The sequence below is a fragment of the Strix aluco genome, chromosome 14 (genome assembly GCF_031877795.1).
Source record: "Strix aluco isolate bStrAlu1 chromosome 14, bStrAlu1.hap1, whole genome shotgun sequence".
Taxonomy (NCBI): Eukaryota; Metazoa; Chordata; class Aves; order Strigiformes; family Strigidae; genus Strix; species Strix aluco.
In genome coordinates this window covers 1,930,991-1,950,677 of record NC_133944.1, presented here as the reverse complement: position 1 = coordinate 1,950,677, position 19,687 = coordinate 1,930,991, and the positions used below count along the sequence as shown (strand labels likewise).

The 19,687-nt window shown below is 64.0% G+C and overlaps 1 protein-coding gene across 7 annotated transcripts in view; it reads right to left on the bottom strand.

Moving 5' to 3' along the window:
• Window positions 1–18,960, bottom strand: part of CBFA2T3 (CBFA2/RUNX1 partner transcriptional co-repressor 3) — a 31,638-nt gene extending 12,678 nt beyond the window's left edge. For 2 of the 7 annotated variants that reach the window (XM_074839242.1, XM_074839247.1), the window contains exon 1: window positions 7,113–8,044. In XM_074839242.1, coding sequence (XP_074695343.1) covers window positions 7,113–7,188 — 76 coding nt within the window. In that variant the 5' untranslated portion in view covers window positions 7,189–8,044. Of the gene's footprint in view, window positions 1–7,112; window positions 8,048–9,099; window positions 9,236–17,826 lie in introns of those variants that run through there. The other 5 variants (XM_074839243.1, XM_074839246.1, XM_074839249.1 and 2 more) reach the window with 5 other exon arrangements.
• Window positions 18,961–19,687: the final 727 nt, after the last annotated feature.

Genomic DNA, 19,687 nt, shown 5'->3' with positions numbered 1-19,687 from the left:
GCAGCCGATGCTGCGCGGGGAGGACCAGGAGATGGGAGAGTCCGTGGCAAGGGCTAAAATCTCGGGCAGTCACCATCGTGGTTCCACAGCATCCTCACGGGCGGCTCTGGGAACATCCCTCCCCACCCACAGCACACCGTAATCCCACAGAACGCTCCGGTTTCCTTTTCCTTGCTGCCTTCTCCCACTCCAGCCCCAGGAGAAACCCGAAGCCCAAGCAGCATCCCTCCCTGTAAAACAGGAGTTTGTTTACAGGGCCTGCCAAAATATGAAAAACCACCTTTTCTTTTCTTTTTCGTGGACATGCCCATCTCTGGGCAAGGCTTCTCCAGCCTTCCAGGCTTCCCCCGTTAATGAGCAGAGCAGGATCCAGCCCCGACAGCAGAGACGAGCCGTAGCATGCCCCAAGCGTGACCCAGACGGGGTGGCTGCATCTGTGCAGCCGCAGCACCTCGATCCGCCGGGTGCCCACATGAGCCCTCCCGGGCTCAGCATCCCCGGGGGCACCACCCGCCGCCCAGCTGGGCAAAGCACGACCCGCATCGCCGCTGCCTGCCGGCTCCTGCCCGCAGCAGGCAGGGCCAGCACCTCCCCGTGACGCAGGGCTCTACGTGGGCACCGCTGCCATCCCCCTCGCCCTTCTCGCCTGCAATCGCACACGTGCTCACCCCGAGGCCTCCGCGCGACAGCCGCGGCGTGTGGGGACACGCTGCAGCAGCTTGGGGACGGTGTGGCAGCGTGTCCTGCCCAGGTGAGTGCATCCGCCCCAGCTGCCTGCACCGGCGGGTTGGGCTCTGCTGCTGCTTGCAGGCAGGGAGGAGGCTGCAGCCTACAAGATGTTGGACCCAGCCTGCACCACTGTCCCTGTCTGCATCCCTGTTCCTGTCTGCATCCCCGACAGCATCCCTGCCTGCATCCCCAGCATGGTCTCTGCCTGTATCCCCATCCCTGACTGCATCCTTGGCACCATCCCTGGCACCATCCCTGCCTGTATTCCCATCCCTGCCTGCATCCCCAGCATAGTCCCTGTCTGCATCCCCATCCCTGCCTGCATCCCCATCATGGTCCCTGCCTGTATTCCCATCCCTGCCTGTATTCCCATCCCTGCCTGCATCCCCAGCAACATCCCTTCCTGTATCCCCAGCACAGTCCACCCCTGCCTGCATCCCTGGCACCATCTGCATGTCTGGCACCATCCTCACCTGCAGCCCTGATCCTGCCTGCATCCCTGCCTGCATCCCCATCCTCATCCCCTCGCCGTTCTGACTCCGCACGCCTGCCCACGCCGAGGGAAAAACACGGATACACTCATTCTGGCACTGACACGGCTTTTCCACAGCTTCCCATCATGAGGAAAGTTTCCACAAAGCTGAGCAAGCACCCAGAGAAACGGGGCCTGGCTGGGGTTTTTCTTGTCTTTTCCTTTTTTATCTCCAAGTCATAAATTTTCCCCGAGGTGTTTCCAGCCCAAACACTGCTGCGCAGACATGGGGACGAGGGATGGCCCCAAACCCGATGGGATTTCTCAGTGCCTGAGCCCAGAAATGCCCAAAACAAACAGAGTCCGGGATGCCCGTGGGATCCGGCCACAGCCGTGGCACCAACCCAGGTCCTTTGCAGGGTGGGACAAGTTCCATAGCGGGCAAAGGGGATTTTGGGGGGCACCACGCAGCCTCCCACCATCACCTCCAAACCATAATTCCCCAACTCAAACTCTGCTGGAATTTTTTTTTTTTTTCTTTCTTTGGGGTAATTTGTCCCAGCCGCTCGGGGCTGTGTCTGTTTTCCTCCATCTGGTTTCCATTAGGCCTGTGCAGCCCAGATGAATAAGTAATAATATAAAAATAAAAGGATTAGTATTTTCTCCTTGGCTGGTGGGAGCGGGTGTCCCCCGCCCTGCCTCCCAGGGCCAGCAGATGCCGGACCCCGCACACCCCCACACAACCCCGAGCCCCCCATTTGTCACACTGGGGGGTTTAACCCCGAGCACGGTCCCCACAGTGTGGTCGCTACTGGCTGATAAAGCCTGGCTTGGCTCCGGCTTGCCTGTGGCAGCCAGCCCTGCGCCGGCCTGGCAGCACCCCAGGGGTGGGGGTTTGTGACCCCCCTCTGGGTGCTGGCAACCCCCAAATCACCCCAAACATGCCAGCGAGCACCGATGTCTGGCACCCCCCAGCCTGCTGCCTGAGGGACGGGACTGGTAGCTGGCCCAGCGGGGTGTCAGCTCTTGCCCACAGCCCTGGGGGGGCCTGTCCCCCCTGCTTCAGCCTGTACCCCAGCCTGGGGTACCCCATCCTTCCTGGGCAGCGAGTAGCTCCTGCTCCCCGCAGCCTTGGGCAGGGTCAGGGAGCTGCTGGGGATGTGCCAGCCTCAGGGTGAGCCCGATGATTGCGGGGTGCTCAGGGTGGCTTCTCTCCACCCACCCGGAGATGGGGATGGAGAGGGCAGGGAGCTCCCGCTTCCAGGAGAAGTTTCCTGGGTGAGGAAGGGGTTAAAAAGGAATTAAAAGACCAGCATCCTTCATGCTCTCCAAATGGCCACAAATGAAATCCAGATGCTGGAGGCGACGTCTCCCCGAAGCCAGGCTGCCTCCGAAACAAAGGCAAGGCAAGAATTCCTGCTCCTCAGCTGCCGCTGCCACGGGGGCCAAGAACAACTCCCTGATAAGATGGCGAGGGACCGAGTTGTCCCAGCTGGAGCCCGGGCGGGAAGCGGGTAGCGCCGGCGGCCAGGCAGCAGCCTCGGCCACGTGCACCAGCCTGGTGGGAGCTGCAGGGCAGCATCATCTCCCTATTTCCCTGCACCCACCTCCGTGGGGACACGGTGACAATGGGGGTAGGTGACAACAGGGCAGCTGGGAGGTGGCTCATCCCCAGTCGCCCCCGCAGGATGCTGCCCAGCCCCGGCGTTCCCCCATCGCCAGGGTGTCTCCTACGCACATTTTGGGGAGCCAGGCTAGCAGGGAGCGATCCGAACCCCAGCGCTCGTCAGCACAAATGAAGCCTTTTTAAAAGGAAACCCAATTACTTAAACCCCCTGCACAAGATGTAAATCAACCCGGCTCCAGGCCCGGGGAAGGTACTTGCAGGCGTGGGGAGCTCTCGCCGCAGGTAACGCGATGGGACGCAGATGTGCCCGGCGGTGCCAGGGGAGCGCTGGCAGCGGGGCCCAGCCCTGCCAGACACCTGGGCCCTGCCCGCACTCCTGCCTGCAGGCAGGGATTCTCACAAGGATGCTCATGCCCTGAGCGGCACAAATCTTGCTCAGCCGCGCTCCTCTAGCTGAGGGGATGGCAGCAGGCTGGCCCAGCACGGGTGACCAGGCTTTGGACATCGCCCCTGCGGTTTGGGACCTGCCAGCCCTGCCCCGCTGCTGGTGGGTGAGCCAGCCTTCATCCCTACCATCCTCACCTTGCCCATGGTGTCCTGGGATGGGTCCCACGCCGCTGGCTTGGGGTTGGGCTGCTCCCCACCCACCCAACACTGGGGGTAAAGTGGGTTTCACTGCACTCAGCTACATTCCGCTTCACTTTGCTCGCCCCCCAGCCCCATCGCGTGAGCCCCCCTGCACCAGCATCCCGGGGCCGTCCAGCACTGCCGGGGGATGTGCCACGGGCAACGCTCCTCGCTCGGCTCCAGACCTGATGCCTGGTCCCCTTCCACCTCCCCCACGCAGTGACGGCACAGGTCCGCGTGGGACACCGGCACCCAGGGCCACGCTCACCTTGGGTGCCCCAAGCCCAACATTTCTCAAGCCTCAACCCAAAGCTGCTGCCTCGGCTCCGCGGCGGCAGTGCCAGTCAGCTTCCACTCACCCTGTGGCCAGGAAGGAGGGAGATGGGTTTGATTTTCCTTAAAACAACAACAAAAAAAATCCCCCCCCCCCCCAAAAAGCGCCCTCTCTGTTTTACAAGCCTTCATTTGCTATTGTTTATGTAAACAGGTAAATTGTTTCGTATCTCAATTAAAAACATCTGCCACATAAATGAATACCAATTAACTCATCCTGTTTTTAATTACTCTGTTAATTACACACAGGCAGCAAAAAGGATGGCAGGGGAATAGGGAAAGCATGCTTACAACCCCCCCTTCCCACCTTGCTCTTGGCAAGGATCCGAAATGTGCCCAGATAATGATGGATTAAGGTGGCTGGTGAAAACCATGGCTTGTGGCCAGTGCCGGCATGGCGGCTCCCTCCCGGCCCGGCCGGGTGCTGTCGGGGCACCTCGCAGGGGTATTTCCCAGCACCCTCCCAAGAGGCACTGCACCACCCCATTTCAGAAACCCCGAGCCCCACAGGACACACCAACGTCGCCTGCGTCATCCCCCATGCCGCCGGCGGGCACGGCACGGCCCAGTTGGCTTTCCCGGTGCCAGCCCCCATGTTTGCTCTCAAAATGTGTCCCCGGGGAGAAAAACCTTGGGACGCCCAAGCATATAGGGAGGGTGGGAGGGTGGAGGAGGCTTCACACGGGCATCCTCATGGACCAAGAGCATCCTGGAAGCCGCCCGCAGGAGCCCTCCCGCCGCCAAGGGCATCACCTCCGCGGCGGCACCGCGGCACGGGGCGGATGCCATCCTCGAGCTGGGCCAGTGGCGATCGCCAAGGGACGCCGGGTGCCGTCAGCCCCTCGCCCCCCCTCCGGCTGCGGGAAGCTTTCCAAGCGAGCAGATGGGGCAGGGGAGCGGCGGCAGCGAGGAGGAGAGCAGAAAAGGCTATTTTCTCACGCTACATATTTTACAAGTCGAACATTTTGTGCATTTCAGCCTTGTCTGTAAAAGCATCTTGGGCTCAGCCCCGGGACTCGACATCAGAGCCTGTGAGTCAACAGCAGCGACATGGCCGGCCGGTGTGGGGAGGGGATGGGAAGCGGGGTTCCCCCCCCTGCAGAGGGTCCAACTGGGGGGTCCCCCTGACCCAGTGGTGCTGGGGGAGCGGCAGGACAGCCACCGACCCTGCCAAGCCCTGACCCTGGTGCCACGGCCGGGGCACGCACACGCCCTCCCTGCTCCCCAGCTGCCTTATGTTTCTGGAAATTAAATATAGTGGCTAAACACCGCGAGTAAACAGAGTGCTGTGGCCAGCCCGGCACACCTGGAGGCACGTGGGCACCAGCAGCGCTGGCCGGAGCTGCCCCCCACCCAGGAAACACCCACTTCTGGGCCGCAAACCACCTCCCCGGTGCAAGGGCAGCGAGTGCATCACCGTGCTGGGAAGGCAACTGATCCGCCAAGGCCTCGCCGAAGGGGCACCCCAAAACCAGACCCACGCCCCACCTGCAGAGCCGGGTGCTCTGTGAGGGCAGGGAGAGGTTTAAGCTAAAATCTGCCATTTTTGCAGCCGCCCAGCAACGTGCACAGGGACGCTCGTGCCCACAGGTGGCCTTGATGGCGGGAGCCGGGGGACAAGTGGCACCAGCAGCCAGGGGACTCGGGGCATTCTGGAGGCAGAGAGAGGCTGGGGAAGGGAAAATATCCCCCCCCCTCCACGCCAGCACCGGCGGGGAGCTCCCTGCGAGGTCCCTGCAGCGTGGGAACACCGAGGCACCGCCGGCTCCCCAGGGACCCCCGGGCCGCATCCTGCCCTGCAGACGCCACGATGGTCATAGCTCTGAGGGGGTGCTGAATCCAGCCATGCCCCCCCCCCCAGTCCCCCCAGCCTCGGGGCTGCTGCGTTACTGACTCTTTGTCTATTTTTTAACCATGGGCTCCATTTCAAGGCGATTTTGCCCATGTGAGATTGAATCAAACAACACAGGAAAAAATATTAATGGGAATTTTTGCAAAATAAACAGGAAATCCCTCGGATGTTTTCGGGAAACGTTGGTCAGCATCTTCCAAAGGAAAGCTGCAGGCTTGTCAAGGTGGGGTTGCCCCTGGGGAGCCTGAGCGCACTGGGAGGGACGGCAGAAAACAAGCTTCAGGAAATCTAAAAATAATCCCCAAAGCGGGCAATGCCACTAACGCCAGCGGTGCCTGGGCCCGGGGTTTCTCCTCCCTGCCACCAGCCTGGTCTCACCCCGCACCGGACACCACAAAGCTCGCAAGGACTGGCCCCAGCTTGGGGACGCCCCCCTGTCCCCAGCCTGAGGGGGCAGCTTAATCCAGCTCCCACCCGTGGTCCAGCTTGGGAAGCACAAACCAGGGCTGCAGCATCCCACCCGCATCCCCTCAAGCCCAGCAGCAGCTTTTAAGCCTGGCTTTGCACCGAGCTCAGCACTCACCGAGCCCCCGCTCCCTCCCAGGCCTCAGGCAGCCCTGTTCCCAGGATCAGGCCCTGATCTGCCCCAAAACCTTGCTCACACTGTGCTGGTCTGGTCGGGCAGGTGCAGCATCGGTGCCAGTGGTGGGGGCTGGCGTGTACCCCCCGAGGGGGGGGGGCTCAGCTCCTGGCCCCGCTGCCAGCGCAGCCCTGTGCTCCCTGACCAGCTCATCAGCAATCAACTGGGCCCCGTTAAGAGACATAATAACAGACATTTACAGGGTGCCTCTCCTCCCTGGGGGTCCCGCAGCACCCCACAACACCCCGCAGCACCCTGTCCCCAGGTAGCTGTGGGCAGAGAGCTGAACTGTCTCTAGATCGTGCCGGGGATTTAATCCAGCTGCCGGCACCAGCGGAGCTGAGACCCCATTTCCACGGCAAAGCTGGACGCAGCCCAGATCCTGCCCGGGGTTTTCCACGCATGCAAACGACCGCGGCTCAGAAGCAGAAATCCGGGGAAGAGACACAGGGGGATGTTGGCAGAGACCCGCCAGCCCCCCGCCCCAGGTCCCCCCACCCCAGCTGTGCCCACGGGGCTGCCCCTGAACCCCGCGGTGCTGGGCAGGGGCTGGGGGGCTGCTCGACCCTCCCAACGCAAAGCAGGGCCGAGCACCGGAGTGTTTTTCTATCCTGGAAGCTCCCGATGTAAGAGGCAAATCCTGCACCCACACGAGGCCTCACTGTTACCCTGCCCAAACCCAGCACCCACCCCATGCCAGCACCCAGCAAACAGCCTCTCCCCCTCCCAACCACACATCTTGGCTTTTCCTCCCTACGAGCCAACATCTGCAGTCACATGTTTTTCAAACAAAACACACCCGACATCTGGCTGTCCCCGGGTAAAACCTTACCTGCCAGCGCAGACACCGGCCGGGCCTGTCGGGAGGCAGCAGCCGGGGAAAAACCCCTCGGCAAGGCCAAGTTCATCTCCACTCGCCTCCCCAGCCGCAGCAAAAACACGCTCAAAACTTCTCCCTGCGTGGAAACGCACCGCGGGGGACCTGCTTTATCCACCTCCGGAGATCCGAGCGCCTGCCCCGGGCAGCAGCTCAGCCCCACGGGGCTCCTCACCCCAGGGCCGTGGGTGCGGGGGCTGTCAGCGGCCCCCCCGGCTCCCGCTCCGTGTTCTCCGGGGGGTTTGGGGAGGGTTCCCCCATATCTCCGTGCCCCACACCATCGCAGAGCTCACCCCGCCGCGGGGCCAAGCAGACGGGTGTTTGCAGAGCGTCTTCAAGTCGCTCGACAAAAGGAGCGGAGTATTAATATTCCTTTTAATTAAAGGCAGAAAAATCTCTTTGTTCCTGAACAGAGAGAAAACAACAGAGGGAAGAGCTCAAAAGCTCTTTCTAAGCTAAAGACGGGACCATCGCTTGGATTCAAAGACACTGTCAACGTGCACGTGACCTCAAATTAAAAAAACAAAATGAAACCCAGCAGCGGCAGCAGCTCCTCTCTGAAAGCAAAGGAAAGTTGCAAAGTTTTTCTTGGCTAATAGGGGAAACAAAAAAAACCAAAACCCACAGAAAAAAAAATCCAACAAAAGGTGAGTTTAACCGGAGAAACGCTCTGCGGGATCTGAAGGCACCGTCCAGCGGCGAGGGCTGCGCGGGGGAGCGACGGGGAGAGCCGGCCATGTCCGAAACCGAGCCTGGAGCCACGGAGGGGCCACCGAGGGGCCACGGAGCCAGCCCTGCTCCATCGCTACGCCGACAGCATCCCCTCAGCAAGCTCAGGCCGGCGGTTCGTGGCTGAGAGGATGAGGAGGGCAGCACCGAGGCAGCGGGCCGAAGGCTCCGCGGGCCAGCCCAGCCTTCGTCCCCAAACCCGCATCCACCAAACGCGGCCCCTGGCCCACGCGGGGACACGGGGCATGTCCCCTCCACGGCCCCGCGTCCTGGTGTGGGAGCGCAGAATTATGCTGCTGCCGCCATAACTTCCCAAAGCAGCCCCGTGGGCTTCCTCCCACGGACTCTCCCCCGTGGATCGGCTCCTCCTCGCCACGAAACGAGGCTCCATCTCTCAATCCGGAGCGGGATGCGGAGCCGGCGGGTTGGCGCTCCCAGGAGGAGGGATGCGGGGATGGAAACGGCTTCTCCCACCGGGGTGGGTTTGCTGCGGGAATCAAGGTGGGGGGGGGGGGGCGAGCGGGGGGAGCCCACAAACTCGCGTGGGTTCCCGGGGATGCGGGGTCACCCCACGCCAGCCCGGTTCTCGGAAAGTGGGGTCTCGGCAGAGCGCTCCTGCGCTGCCCCCGCGGGAGAAGCCGCTCCGAGCGCTGCCCGCCCGCCGGCTCCGGTGTCCGCTCGCCCCGGTTGTACCCCCGGCTAGCCCCGGTTGTGCCCCCGCGGCGTGTCCCGGTTGTGTTCCTGCGGCGTGTCCTGGGGGCGGCCGGGCACGGAGCCGGAGAGACGGTGGCGGCTGCGGGAACCGCGCTGGCTCCGGCACCGGCAGCTTCCCCGACACCGGGAGCATCCTCCGGGCACCGGGAGCCTCCCCCGGGCACCGGGAGCATCCCCTGCGCACCGGGAGCATCGTCCGGGCACCGGGAGCATCCTCCGGGCACCGGGAGCATCCCCCCGGGCACCGGGAGCTTCCGACTCCCCTGCGCACCCGGAGCATTCCCCGGACACCGGGAGCCTCCCCCGGGCACCGGGAGTATCCTCTGCGCACTGGGAGCATCCTCCGGGCACCGGGAGCAGACTCCGAGCACCGGGAGCTTCCGATTCCTCTACGCACCGGGAGCATCCCCCGGGCGCCGGGAGCATCCCCAGCCCCTCTTCCCCGGGATCGTCCCCGGGAGTCCCCCGGTCCCCGTTGGCGGCCGCGGGCGGCACTTACCGTCCTGAGGTGCGGCGGAGGCGTGAGGTAAGTCCCAAGGCAGGGGCCGGCCGGAGCGGGCAGAACCGGCAGCGGCCCCCGGCGGCGGCGGCCCCGGCCCCGTTAAGGCCGGCGCGGGCGGAGCGCGGCCCCGCGGCGGCGGTCGCCCCCGGCACCTGCCCGCCGCCGCTCGCCGCGCCCGGGGCCACCGGGGGCCGCCAGCCCGGGGGTCGGGGCGCTTCCCGCCCCCCCGGAGGGGGGGCAGCGGAGAAGCGGAGGAAAAGCGGGGGGCGAAAGAAGCCGGTAAATCCGCGGGGCCGGTTCACCCCCTACGCTCTGCCCGGCGGCGCATCCTCCGGCGCCGCGTCGCGGCCATGGGGCACCGGCGGCCGCGCTCCGTGCCGGGCCGAGCCGTGCCGGGCCGTGCCGGGCCGAGCCGAGCCGTGCCGGGCCGCCCGCCGCTGCCGCCCGCCCGCCCCGGAGTGAGTGAGCGCCGCCCGCCCGCGCCGCTGCCTTAGACGGCGGCTGCACCGGGCCCGGCAGGGGGCGCCCCGCCGCCGCCGCCACCGGAGCGGGGCCCCCCGGGGTGGGCGGCCGGGGGAGGGGGGAGAGGGGTGTAGGGGATGACACGGGGCTGCACGGCACCGGGGGGTGGGGGACTGCGCGGCACCGGGGGGGGGGCACGGGGACATGGGGCTGCACGGCACCGGGGGGGTGCACGGCACCGGGGCGGGCTCCGTGGCACCGGGGGGGGGGGGGCATGGGATTACACGGGACTGCACGGCCCCGGGGGGGCTGCACGGCCCCGGGGGGGGGGGGGGGGGACACGGAGACACGGGGCTGCGCGGCACTGAGCAGGGTGCACGGCACCGGGGGGGTTGTAACGGCACCGGGGGGGCTCCACGGCACCGGGGGGGGGGCACGGGATGACACGGAACTGAAAGGCACAGGGGGGGTGAATGGCACCGGGGGGGCTGCACGGTATGGGGGGGCCTGCATGGAGCTTCGGGGCATGCCCGGGGGTTTGGGGGGTGCAAGGGGTTTTGGGGTGCAGGGGGTTGGGGTTTGCAAAAGGTTTGGGGTTTGTGAGGGATTGGGGATGCTGGAGACTGGGGGTTGCAAAGTTGGGGGGGGCTGCATGGATGGGGGTATATGATGGAGGGGATGTATATGTTGGAGGGAGGTGTATATGTTGGGGGGGGGCTGTATAAGTTGGGGGGCTGCAAGGGGAAGGGGCCGTGGGAACAGCCAAGGGGCTTGCAAGGGCTGGAGCAGGGTGGGGGGGCTTGCAAGGGACTGGGGGGGGGGGGGGCACCAGCCACGAGCCCCATGGGCAACAGCCCTCAACGGTCCACATGCCCAGCCTAGCCTGGCCTGGCCTTGAGGTGCCCCCCCACCCTGCTTGGCCTCGGCAGGGCTCCCTAGGGACCACGGGAAGGCCAGCGGGGCCCTTCCTCGGCGGCAGCACACGGCATCGCATGTCCTTCCTGCGCACCCCTGCCAGCATGGAGGGGGGAGTATTAAAAATTTCCCTCCGCCCCCCCCCCCCCCTCCAAAGTCCTACTACGATGTTTTTTCTCCCGGCTAATTTCCCTGCGAGGCCCGGCCCTGCCTCTTTGCGTAATTACTCTGCCTGGCAGCTGCCTCCCCTCCCCGCGTTGCTGCGCGGAGCCTTTGCCACCCGTATGGTTGTTGTAGTTACTCATCCTCGGTGCAACCGCGGCGCAACCGCTGCCGGGGTGGTGGGTGGCATCACCGCTGCGGAACCGCTGCGTGGCCGCTGGACAGGCCGTGCTGCTGCACGGTGGTGTACGGCCACTGCACAACTGCTGCGTGGCCACTGCGTGACTATGGCACGGCCAGTAAATGGTCATTGCATGGCCAGTAAATGACCATCACATGGCCGCTGTGTGATCACTGCGTGGCCAGAAAATGGCCATTGCATGGCTGCTGCATGACCATCACACAGCCAGTAAATGACCAGTATGTGGCCAGTAAATTACCAGTGCATGGCCGATGCGTGACCATTGTATGGCCATTAAATGGTCATCGCATGGCCACTGCATGACCACTGCATGGCCACTAAATGACCATCACATGGCCACTGCGTGACTATCATGTGGCCAGTAACTGGCCATCGCATGGCCATTGTGTGACTATTGCATGGCCAGAAAATGACCATCTCATGGCTGCTGCATGACCATTGTGTGGCCACTAAATGACAAGTGCATGGCCACTGCATGACCATCTCATGGCTAGTAAATGACCATCTCATGGCCACTGTGTGACCATTGCACGGCCAGTAAATGACCATCACATGGCCACTGTGTGACCACTGCATGGCCATTAAATGGCCATTGCATGGTCACTGGATGACCATTGCATGGCCAGTAAATGGCCATCGCACGGCCAATAAATGACCATCTCGTGGCCACAGTGTGACCATCACACAGCCAGTAAATGACCATCTCATGGCCACTGTGTGACCACCTCATGGCCACTAAATGCCCCCTTCATGGCCACTGCACAGCCAACATCCTCCCACATCACCCCACTGCTGGGCTCACAGCTGCAGCGCCCCGACCCAGCCCCCTGCACCCCAATCTTGGCCACCCCGACCTCCAGCTCCGGTTTTGTCCCCACAGGCGCTGACGTGTCCTCATGGTGGCCCATCATGATGCCGGGGCGGGGGGGACCCCAAGCCTTTCCCTGCTTCGGTGGGACGAGCAGCTCTGTGCTCTCCCCAGAACTTTTTGTACCTTGGCACGGTAGCATCACCCCCACCTCCAAATTACACCCTGCCCGCGCTGCCCTCGCTCCCCACGGGACCTTTCTCGAGGAGCTTCTTGTGGGTGGGTGTCACGGCCCCACAAGCAGCGGAGGAAAATCCACCCCCCTGCACAGCTGCACGCCCCCCCCCCTCACCCCCCCCCAGTTTTGCGTGGGCTGCACCGCCTGGCACATGCAAATACCGGCCTCGCGTGTGCGTTTGGACCTGCGGGACACACGGGTCACCAGCCGTCACCAAGGCAGCCCCAAAACAGAGCCCCCAGGTTTTCTGGGGTGCCAGAACAAGGCTCTGGCTGCTCACTGGGGAGATTGGGGGTGACCACCGAAGCGGCTGGCCCCCACCCCGATGTGGCACAAGCCATCGGATACATCTCAAAACCCATGCTGGGGCTGTGCCACGAGCCCAACCGGACCCCAGCGGTGACCGACCCCGTCCCCCCCCCTCTCCCTGACCTGGGGACACCCCACCCATGGGCACCCTGCGGGGACCCGCTGGGAAAAGCTGTGCCCCCCCTCCCACTCCTGGTTAATTTGGGGTGCAGATGAAGGATGCTATCAAACACCTGGCACCCAAGGTGGTCGAGCTGCAGCCAAACCGGGCATCCGTGAGCCCACAGCACGCGTGGGGCGGGAGAGAGCCACGCCGCGTCCCCCCCGGGCGGCGTTTGGGTGGCGGGGTCTGCTTCGTTTCTATTCCGCGCGCGCAGCCTGTAATTTTGGTCTATTCAAGTCATAATTCACTACTGTGAAAATAAACATTTGTGTTAGCTCGCTTTATTCGGCGGGCCTCCTCTGAATGTTAATAATTCCCCGCCGGCGTGTTTGCGCGTGGCCTTGGCCGCTGGGGCAAAGCCCGGGCAACCGTGGCCATGGCCGTGGCCACCTCCTTGCACGCCTCGGGTAGGATCTCACCATCCTCCACACGCCGTCCCCGGGGATAACGAGGGAGCCGGCTGCCGCCAGATAAAGGAAATATAAAAGTGGTATTTTGGGTAAAGCAGATCCAGCCCAGCACCTGCTCTGGCCCCTTCCCTTGCCGGTGCCTGTCGCTGGTTTTGTGCCTGTATCGTTTTGTGGGTGCAGAGGGGATGCCCCAGCACCCACCCTGTGCCCCAGCCGAGACGGGGCCACCCTCGGCTGTCCCCATGTCTGTCCCCATGAGCTGGCCCCGGGGCTCCCCGGGTTTCTCCCTGCTGGGTGAGGGGGGGCTGGTGCTTCCCCTCCCCATTTGCATCTTCCCAGCCTTTATCTTTCTCCCAGTCTCTGTATTGCTGCAATTACAGACACTTTAAAACACAATGATCTGGCTGTTAGCGTGATGGATGACAGAACCTTTCTGTCTGGTTTAAATCACTGCCGAGAGTGAGCTAACTCCCCCGGGTTAACCCCTTCATGCCCCCCCCAGCCTGCTCCCTGCCCAGCCAGGGCTGGTGGCTGCTGGCCCTGCCGTGTGCCCCATGGCCACGCATCTGCCACACGCGTGGGTCCCACGGATGAGGATGGAGAAGGGGGTCTGGCATCCCTGGGGTCATACTTGGGGTCCCTCAGCTCCTTGGGGGCATGGGGCGGATGGGGCGGCGCAGTGGGGCAGAGGATGGGGCCAGCCCCACATCGGCAGGGCTGGCGGCCCCGCTCCACTGCGGTGGGAAAGCAACGGCCGTGTCGGGAGATAAAACTCCTGCCAGGGCCCGATAGCCCGCCTGGAGCTCCCCTAGCCCAGGACCTGACAATCCATCCCCCAGCAAATCTGGAACCGGTGCAGGATTGGGCCCCGCTGGCCTCCCACCCAGCAGAGAGGGTGGAAACTCCTGTCAGGACTCGGTGCCGGTCACAACGGCGTGTGATTGATGGCGCAGCACGCAACAGCCCGGCGCGGGGATTAACTGCACGTGTTATGGCAAATCCTGCTCCCTTTGTTTTGAGGAGGCAGCATCTCTCCTGCCAGCGCTGCGCATCCCGCCCGGTGCCCACCGCCGTCTGCCCTCCCTGCTCCCACCAGTGCCACCCCCACGGGTGTCTTGGTCCCACGGGAGGGTGGTGGTACCGTCACCCGTCATTCCAGCTCACGGGGACCCTTGGAGGAGGAGGAGGGTGTGTGCTGTGAGAGGCTGCAGTGGGGTGGCTCAGGGAGCTGCTGAGGACCTGGCAAAGGGGGTCCTCGAGGCAAGGGGGGGCTGGCACAGCACGTGGCAGCAGATAAGGTGCTCACCAAGGGCAGATGAGGGCAACTGACACCAACCCTCGAAGGAAACGGTCACCACCACACGCCATCTGGGCCCTGTATCTGCCTGCGCTCATGATCCCCCCCTGCCATTATCGGGGCTGGGGGCAACGCAGTGGGTGCCGCCAGCTCACGGTGCCACCGGGGCAGCCCCATCCCCGTGCCCTGCTTGTGCCTTTGCATTCACCACAGTGTTGGGGTCCCTTTTCACACCTCCTGGGTGCCCAAGTGTCAGTCCTGACCCACCACCTCGCTCCCTGTCACTCTGGCTCAGCCCCTCACCCTGCCTCCCACCAGCACTGCGTTGTCCCCCTCGTCCCCGGCTCTCCCCGAGCTCCTCCAGCCCGGGCTGTGGCTCAGCCCCGTCGCTTCCCAGCGTGCCTGAGCTGATTGCTATTCAGGCTGCGTCCCCCCTTCGCAAGCCTCAGGCTTTTTAAAAAAGCCCACGGTGTTGGTTTATCACACCTTCCCCCTCGCCACACTGGTGACTCATCCCCTTGCCGGCATGCGGGGAGCCGCGCAGACCTGCCCTATGGTGGGCAGCACCCATGGGTGCCCACAGCCCCTCCACCACACCGGGCTGGGGGTCCCACCACAGATCTGCCCCATTGTGGGCAGCACCCATGGGTGTCCACAGCCCCTCCACCATGCCAGGCTGGGGGTCCCACCACAGACCTGCCCCATTGTGGGCAGCACCCGTGGGTGTCCACAGCCCCTCCACCATGCTGGGCTGGGGGTCTTGCCGTGACCCGGCTCTCGCAGGAGGCTTGTCTGGAGGCAAAAGCACCGAGCCGTGCCGGCACTCGGTCCCTGGCGTGCTACAGGTTTCCTGTGTCACCCCCAGCGAGTCTGTCTGTCCGTCTGGGTTTTGCAATGTCTATCCGCTCCCTTTTGGGGAGCAGAACATCCCTGATTGCCTCTCTGTGGCCCTCACTGGCCGTGCCAGCAGTGCCTGCGAGGCTCAGCGCCGAGCAGAGCGCGGGGACAGAGTGAGGCAGGGTGCTCATGAGCAGCCACGGCAATGCAAAACCCCCCGCCGCTGCTGGGGTCCCCATTTTCCATGGGGACCCCTTTGCTCGGAGCATCCCCACGGGGATGCCGTGCTCGGGGCGGGGAGCTGCCAGGCTGGGGAGGCTCAGTGTGACCGCGGGTGGGCCCATTGCCCTGTTTGTGTGCGTGGCTGTGGGGGCCTGAATCTCAGCATCTAAATCCAGCCCAGAGTGAGCGCTGGGAGCCAGGCTGGACCCCGACAGCCTTCTTCCCTTGGCATTTTGCTTGGAGCAGGGGCTCAGGGTGGTGTTGTCTTTCCCTGTGCATTAATTCATCAGGGAATGTGTGGGGGAGATAAGGGGCTGGTGGGGAGCCAGCAGCCGGGGAAGACGGCTCGCCCGCTCACCGGCTATCGCCCGCTGCAGCTGCATCCGCCGCGGTGACATCTGCTCAGCAGGAAGTGTCTCTCGCCAGCCTTTCCGAAGAAAGGGGGTTCGTTTGTGCCTGGCTTCCCTCTTGGGGGTCCCTGGACTTGAGGCCACCCGCCCCACAGCCACCCCAGCCCCTCGCTTCCTCGGCCAAGGGCTGGAAGGAGCAGCCCCTCCAGCCGTCACCGCCGGGAAGCAGACGCAGAGGCTTTGTGGCTTTCCCACAACTTCTATAAAGAAAAGAAAAAAAATGCATCTTCCATGAAAAGAAAAAAAAAATCCTGTTTTCCTGGCTGACAGATTCGTTCCTGCGTCGTGGCATTCAAAGGGAAACTGGCCCCTGCTGCTTATCATCCCCGCTCGCCCTGCGCCGCAGGCTCTGAAAAATCACCGGCTTGGCTTAAACACCGGGAGACTTTGGGATGTGGCACCATTCCTCTTGGGTGCTTTAACATTTCAGGGCTGCTGGGGGCCAAGTTTCCAGCTTTTCTTTGCCACAGAGACTCTGTGAAGTGTTTTAATGGTGAAGTGGAAACGGCCACGTACTGCCCTGCCTCCGGGAGCTGGTGATTTGGGGTGCATGGAGACGCTGCCAGCACCCCCATGGGCAGCCCAGGTGGGGTAACAGTGGGTTCACACTCCCCTTCTCCCCTCCAAACTGGGGGCACCCAGCCACTTGCCAGCCCTCCCCATCCCACAGGCTGCAAGTGCCTGCACAGGGCTCTTTAATGATGGGAATTTAATTAGCTCGCATCGCACTTCCAACATCTCGCATCCCTGCAAAAATCAATCAGGGCTAGCGGGAGGCGATGCAGCGCAGCCGGCCTTTGCTCCGGCACATGGCTCAGCCCTGGAGCTGATTTCAGCTGATTTCAGAAACTCCCCGGGATCAAAATGCCCCGGCACCGGGCTCTGGCAGCGTGGAGGTCAGCGCCGATCCGTGCCGTGCCAGGGGGACCCGCAGCCTCGCGGCGGGGAGGTCTGGGATTCGTTACAAGGTCCAGATGCGCCACAGCAGCGGGGGACGTTGTGGCTGTCTCTGGCCACCTGCATCGTTTCCAAGTTCCCAGGCTAAAAGCGGGGCTTGTTATCAAGAGCAAAAAATGTGCCACCTCTGTTGTATTTCATTTCCCTTTCTCCACCTCTTCCCTGCCCGCTGCGCATCGGAGATAACAGCTCTCCACGCCAAAGCCAGAGCATGGGGCAGGCAACGGCCTCACCAGCCCTATCGCTGCCTCCCCGGCCGCAAGGAAATCAGGAAGTTTGCAGAGATATTCGACCAACAAAATAAACATTTCTTGTGCCAAGCTCCTAACCGGCAGCTCGGCGAGCCCACAGCAATCTCGCTGCAGCCTTCCGGTCAATGGCGCCCGCCGAGCTGCTGCGGCAACACCACGGCCACCCGGTCCCTGGCACCTTATCGGTGGATGCCCCTTGCCCAGGATGCACCCGCCGATCGTTGTTGTGGGTGGCAGGTCTGGGGACAGGGACCTCGGTGCAGCTCCCAGCTGCGGCGAACTGGCACGGCACAAGGGGTGCAGCACCCAGGGTGCACCCCAAACCCTGCCCTCGAGCCCATCTGTGCTGCGTCTCCAAGCTGTGGCGTGGGTGCCAGGACCGGGCAGAGGGACAGGGGGCTGCGGGTGCTGGCGGGGACAGGGGGGTGCGAGGGGAAGTGAGGCAGAGGGCCAGTATTGTTCACTCGGGGCAAACAAATGCCGGTGACTCAGCCGGCAGCCGCTTTCCTGCCCGTGCCGGGCACGGGCCCAGCAGGAACCCCCTGGGCCCCCCCAGAGCTGGCACAACCCCAGGGCCAGGCTGAGGGGTGCCCCTCACCCCGTGCCCACGCTAGGGCGATGCTCTTGATGCTGCAAGCGAAACGCAGCACCTGGAGCGCCGGCGGGACCAGATCCTGACCCCGGTGGCACAAACCGGCAGCACACAGGAGCCGCAGCTGCTGGGGAACGAGCACGTGAGCTGCTGAGCCAAGAATGAACAAAACCACCCAGTAAACAGAGGATTGAAACCTTGTAAATAAAAGATAATCATGGCTGATTACTCATTATGGAAAGGTTGATTGCAGAGCAAGGCTCCGAATGGGTCCCTGTGGTGGTGCCACAGGCTGGGCCATGCCCTGGCTCCCCGCTCCTGCTGGCGGGTCCCCATGGGGATGCACCAATGGCTGTGTGTCACCCTCAGGGAGCACCTGCCCGCCCAAGGCTGCACTTGACATTGGGGCGAGTCACCTGCGCCGCGGCACGGCCCATGGCACGGCCACAGCCACCCACCGCCTTCCTCCCACCACTGCCTTGGCCTTACCTTGGCTGGTCCTGCCCTCCGCCCTGGCCCAGGAGAGGTAGCCGTCCGGTTTGGGGGGTCCCCCAGGCATCCCAGGAAGGGGGTGTCAGCACCCCGGTGCCACGAGCATTGCAGGGACTGGCACCACCAGCCCGCTCCCACGTGTCGGTGCAGGAGCCGTGCCGGGGAGGGAGATGCTGAGCACCGGCGGGGTGTCCTGCCCTGCCGCGGGGGCTGTTCATGTGGCGGCCGGGGCCGGGGTGGCAGCGGGGCCGTGTCCCATGGCGAGGGGGACGGCGACCAGCTGCCCGGCAGTGATAATGTGGCGGGTGGGGGGAGGCCGGGCAGCTGCGCCCGTGTCCTTCCCCAACAGGAACCATCTGCGACCAAGCCCAGCTCTGCCTTCCCTATCAGCCATTCCGGTCTGACTTTCCAACAACTTCCCCTTCGCGCTGGCTTCACTTCCTCACTGCGAGGGGCCGGCGCGGTGCCCCTCAGCACCATGCAGCGTGGCATGGCACGCCTGTAAACTTGCAGCACTGCACCCGCAAGCCAGCGTGACACAGCCAACGTGCTGCAGCCCGGCGTGGCGCGGCCGGCACGACACAGCTGGGCAGGATGGCACGGGAAGCGTGGTGCGGCCCGGCACAACCATCATGCTGCAACACCGAGGGTTTGCTCCCGCTCGCTGCAGCCCTGCAACTCGCTGGCCCCATGGCTGTGGGGACGGGGGTGTTCCCTGGATCCCGCTGCCCTCCCGAAGCGCAGCTGCAGCACCAGCGCCATGCACGCTCCCTGCATCAGCCCAGCTGCAGGCATCATCCTGCTCAGCGCTTGGGATAACCCCCCTGGCACATACAAACCCTGCTTTTGCAGTCCATCCCTGCACCCCCAGACTAGCCCCTGCTCCACGGCGGAGCCTGGGCTCCCTGACAGCCTCCGGCGAGAGAAACAACTTGTTAGAAAACCGAAAGGCGGCTCCGGGCTGCAGGTGGGAGGGAGGAAACGTGTCCTAAAAATACAGCAGCGCCTGCACGGTCCCCGAAGGTGGCTGAGCAGATGGTGTGTCTCGGCGGCCACCTGGGCTCCCGCAGATGGTACCCGGGGCTCCCTGCTTCTTGCCCCCAGCCCGAAGCTCCTGGGAGTGAGGGGATGGAAAAGGGATGGTGGGGTGTAAGTGGGGAGGGAGGGTCCCAGAGCATGGGGGTGTCGGGGTGCTGCTCTGCGGGACAGAACGGGATGAGGTGGGGTGTCACCGGGAGGGTTTGCAGCATCTCTGCCCTCAGGGTGCAGCCCGGGGTGCTGCAGGGAGATGAGGGGAAACCCCGGGGTGCTGGGGGAAAGGGCCACACAGTTACAAACCATAGCCCCAGCCCAGCCGGGACGGCATGCACACGCACTCGAGGGGGGGGATGCTGCAGCTGCCCCCAGCAAACTTCTATCCCGACTGCATCCTGCATCCCAGCGATGCTGGGGGGTCCCAGCTCCATCCTACCCACCCTGGAGGTGCCTGTGGCAGAGGGCTGGCAGAGGTTTTGGCAGCGAGTGGCTGCAGGGAGGGGAGGGCAGTCACGGGCTCCCAGCTGCCTGTCCCACCGAGCAGGAGGGTTTCCATCCGTGTTTCATGCTCTCGCCTCTTCCCCTTTTATTTCTGGTAGGCCCAGGTGGGCTCAGCATCGTCGGCTTGGGGTTTTGCCAAGCCGCTCTGCGGCGAGGGTCAGGCTCGCCTGCAACGAGAGACGGAAAGTGCACGGGGGATTAAATAGCAGCGGCTGCTCCTGGGGAGTGTCCCGGGGCAACGAGTCAAAACCAGCCGGTTTCAGGGCCAGCCAGGAAAATCCCACCCAGCTGCAGCCCCGTGTCCCCCACATCACCTGCGGTG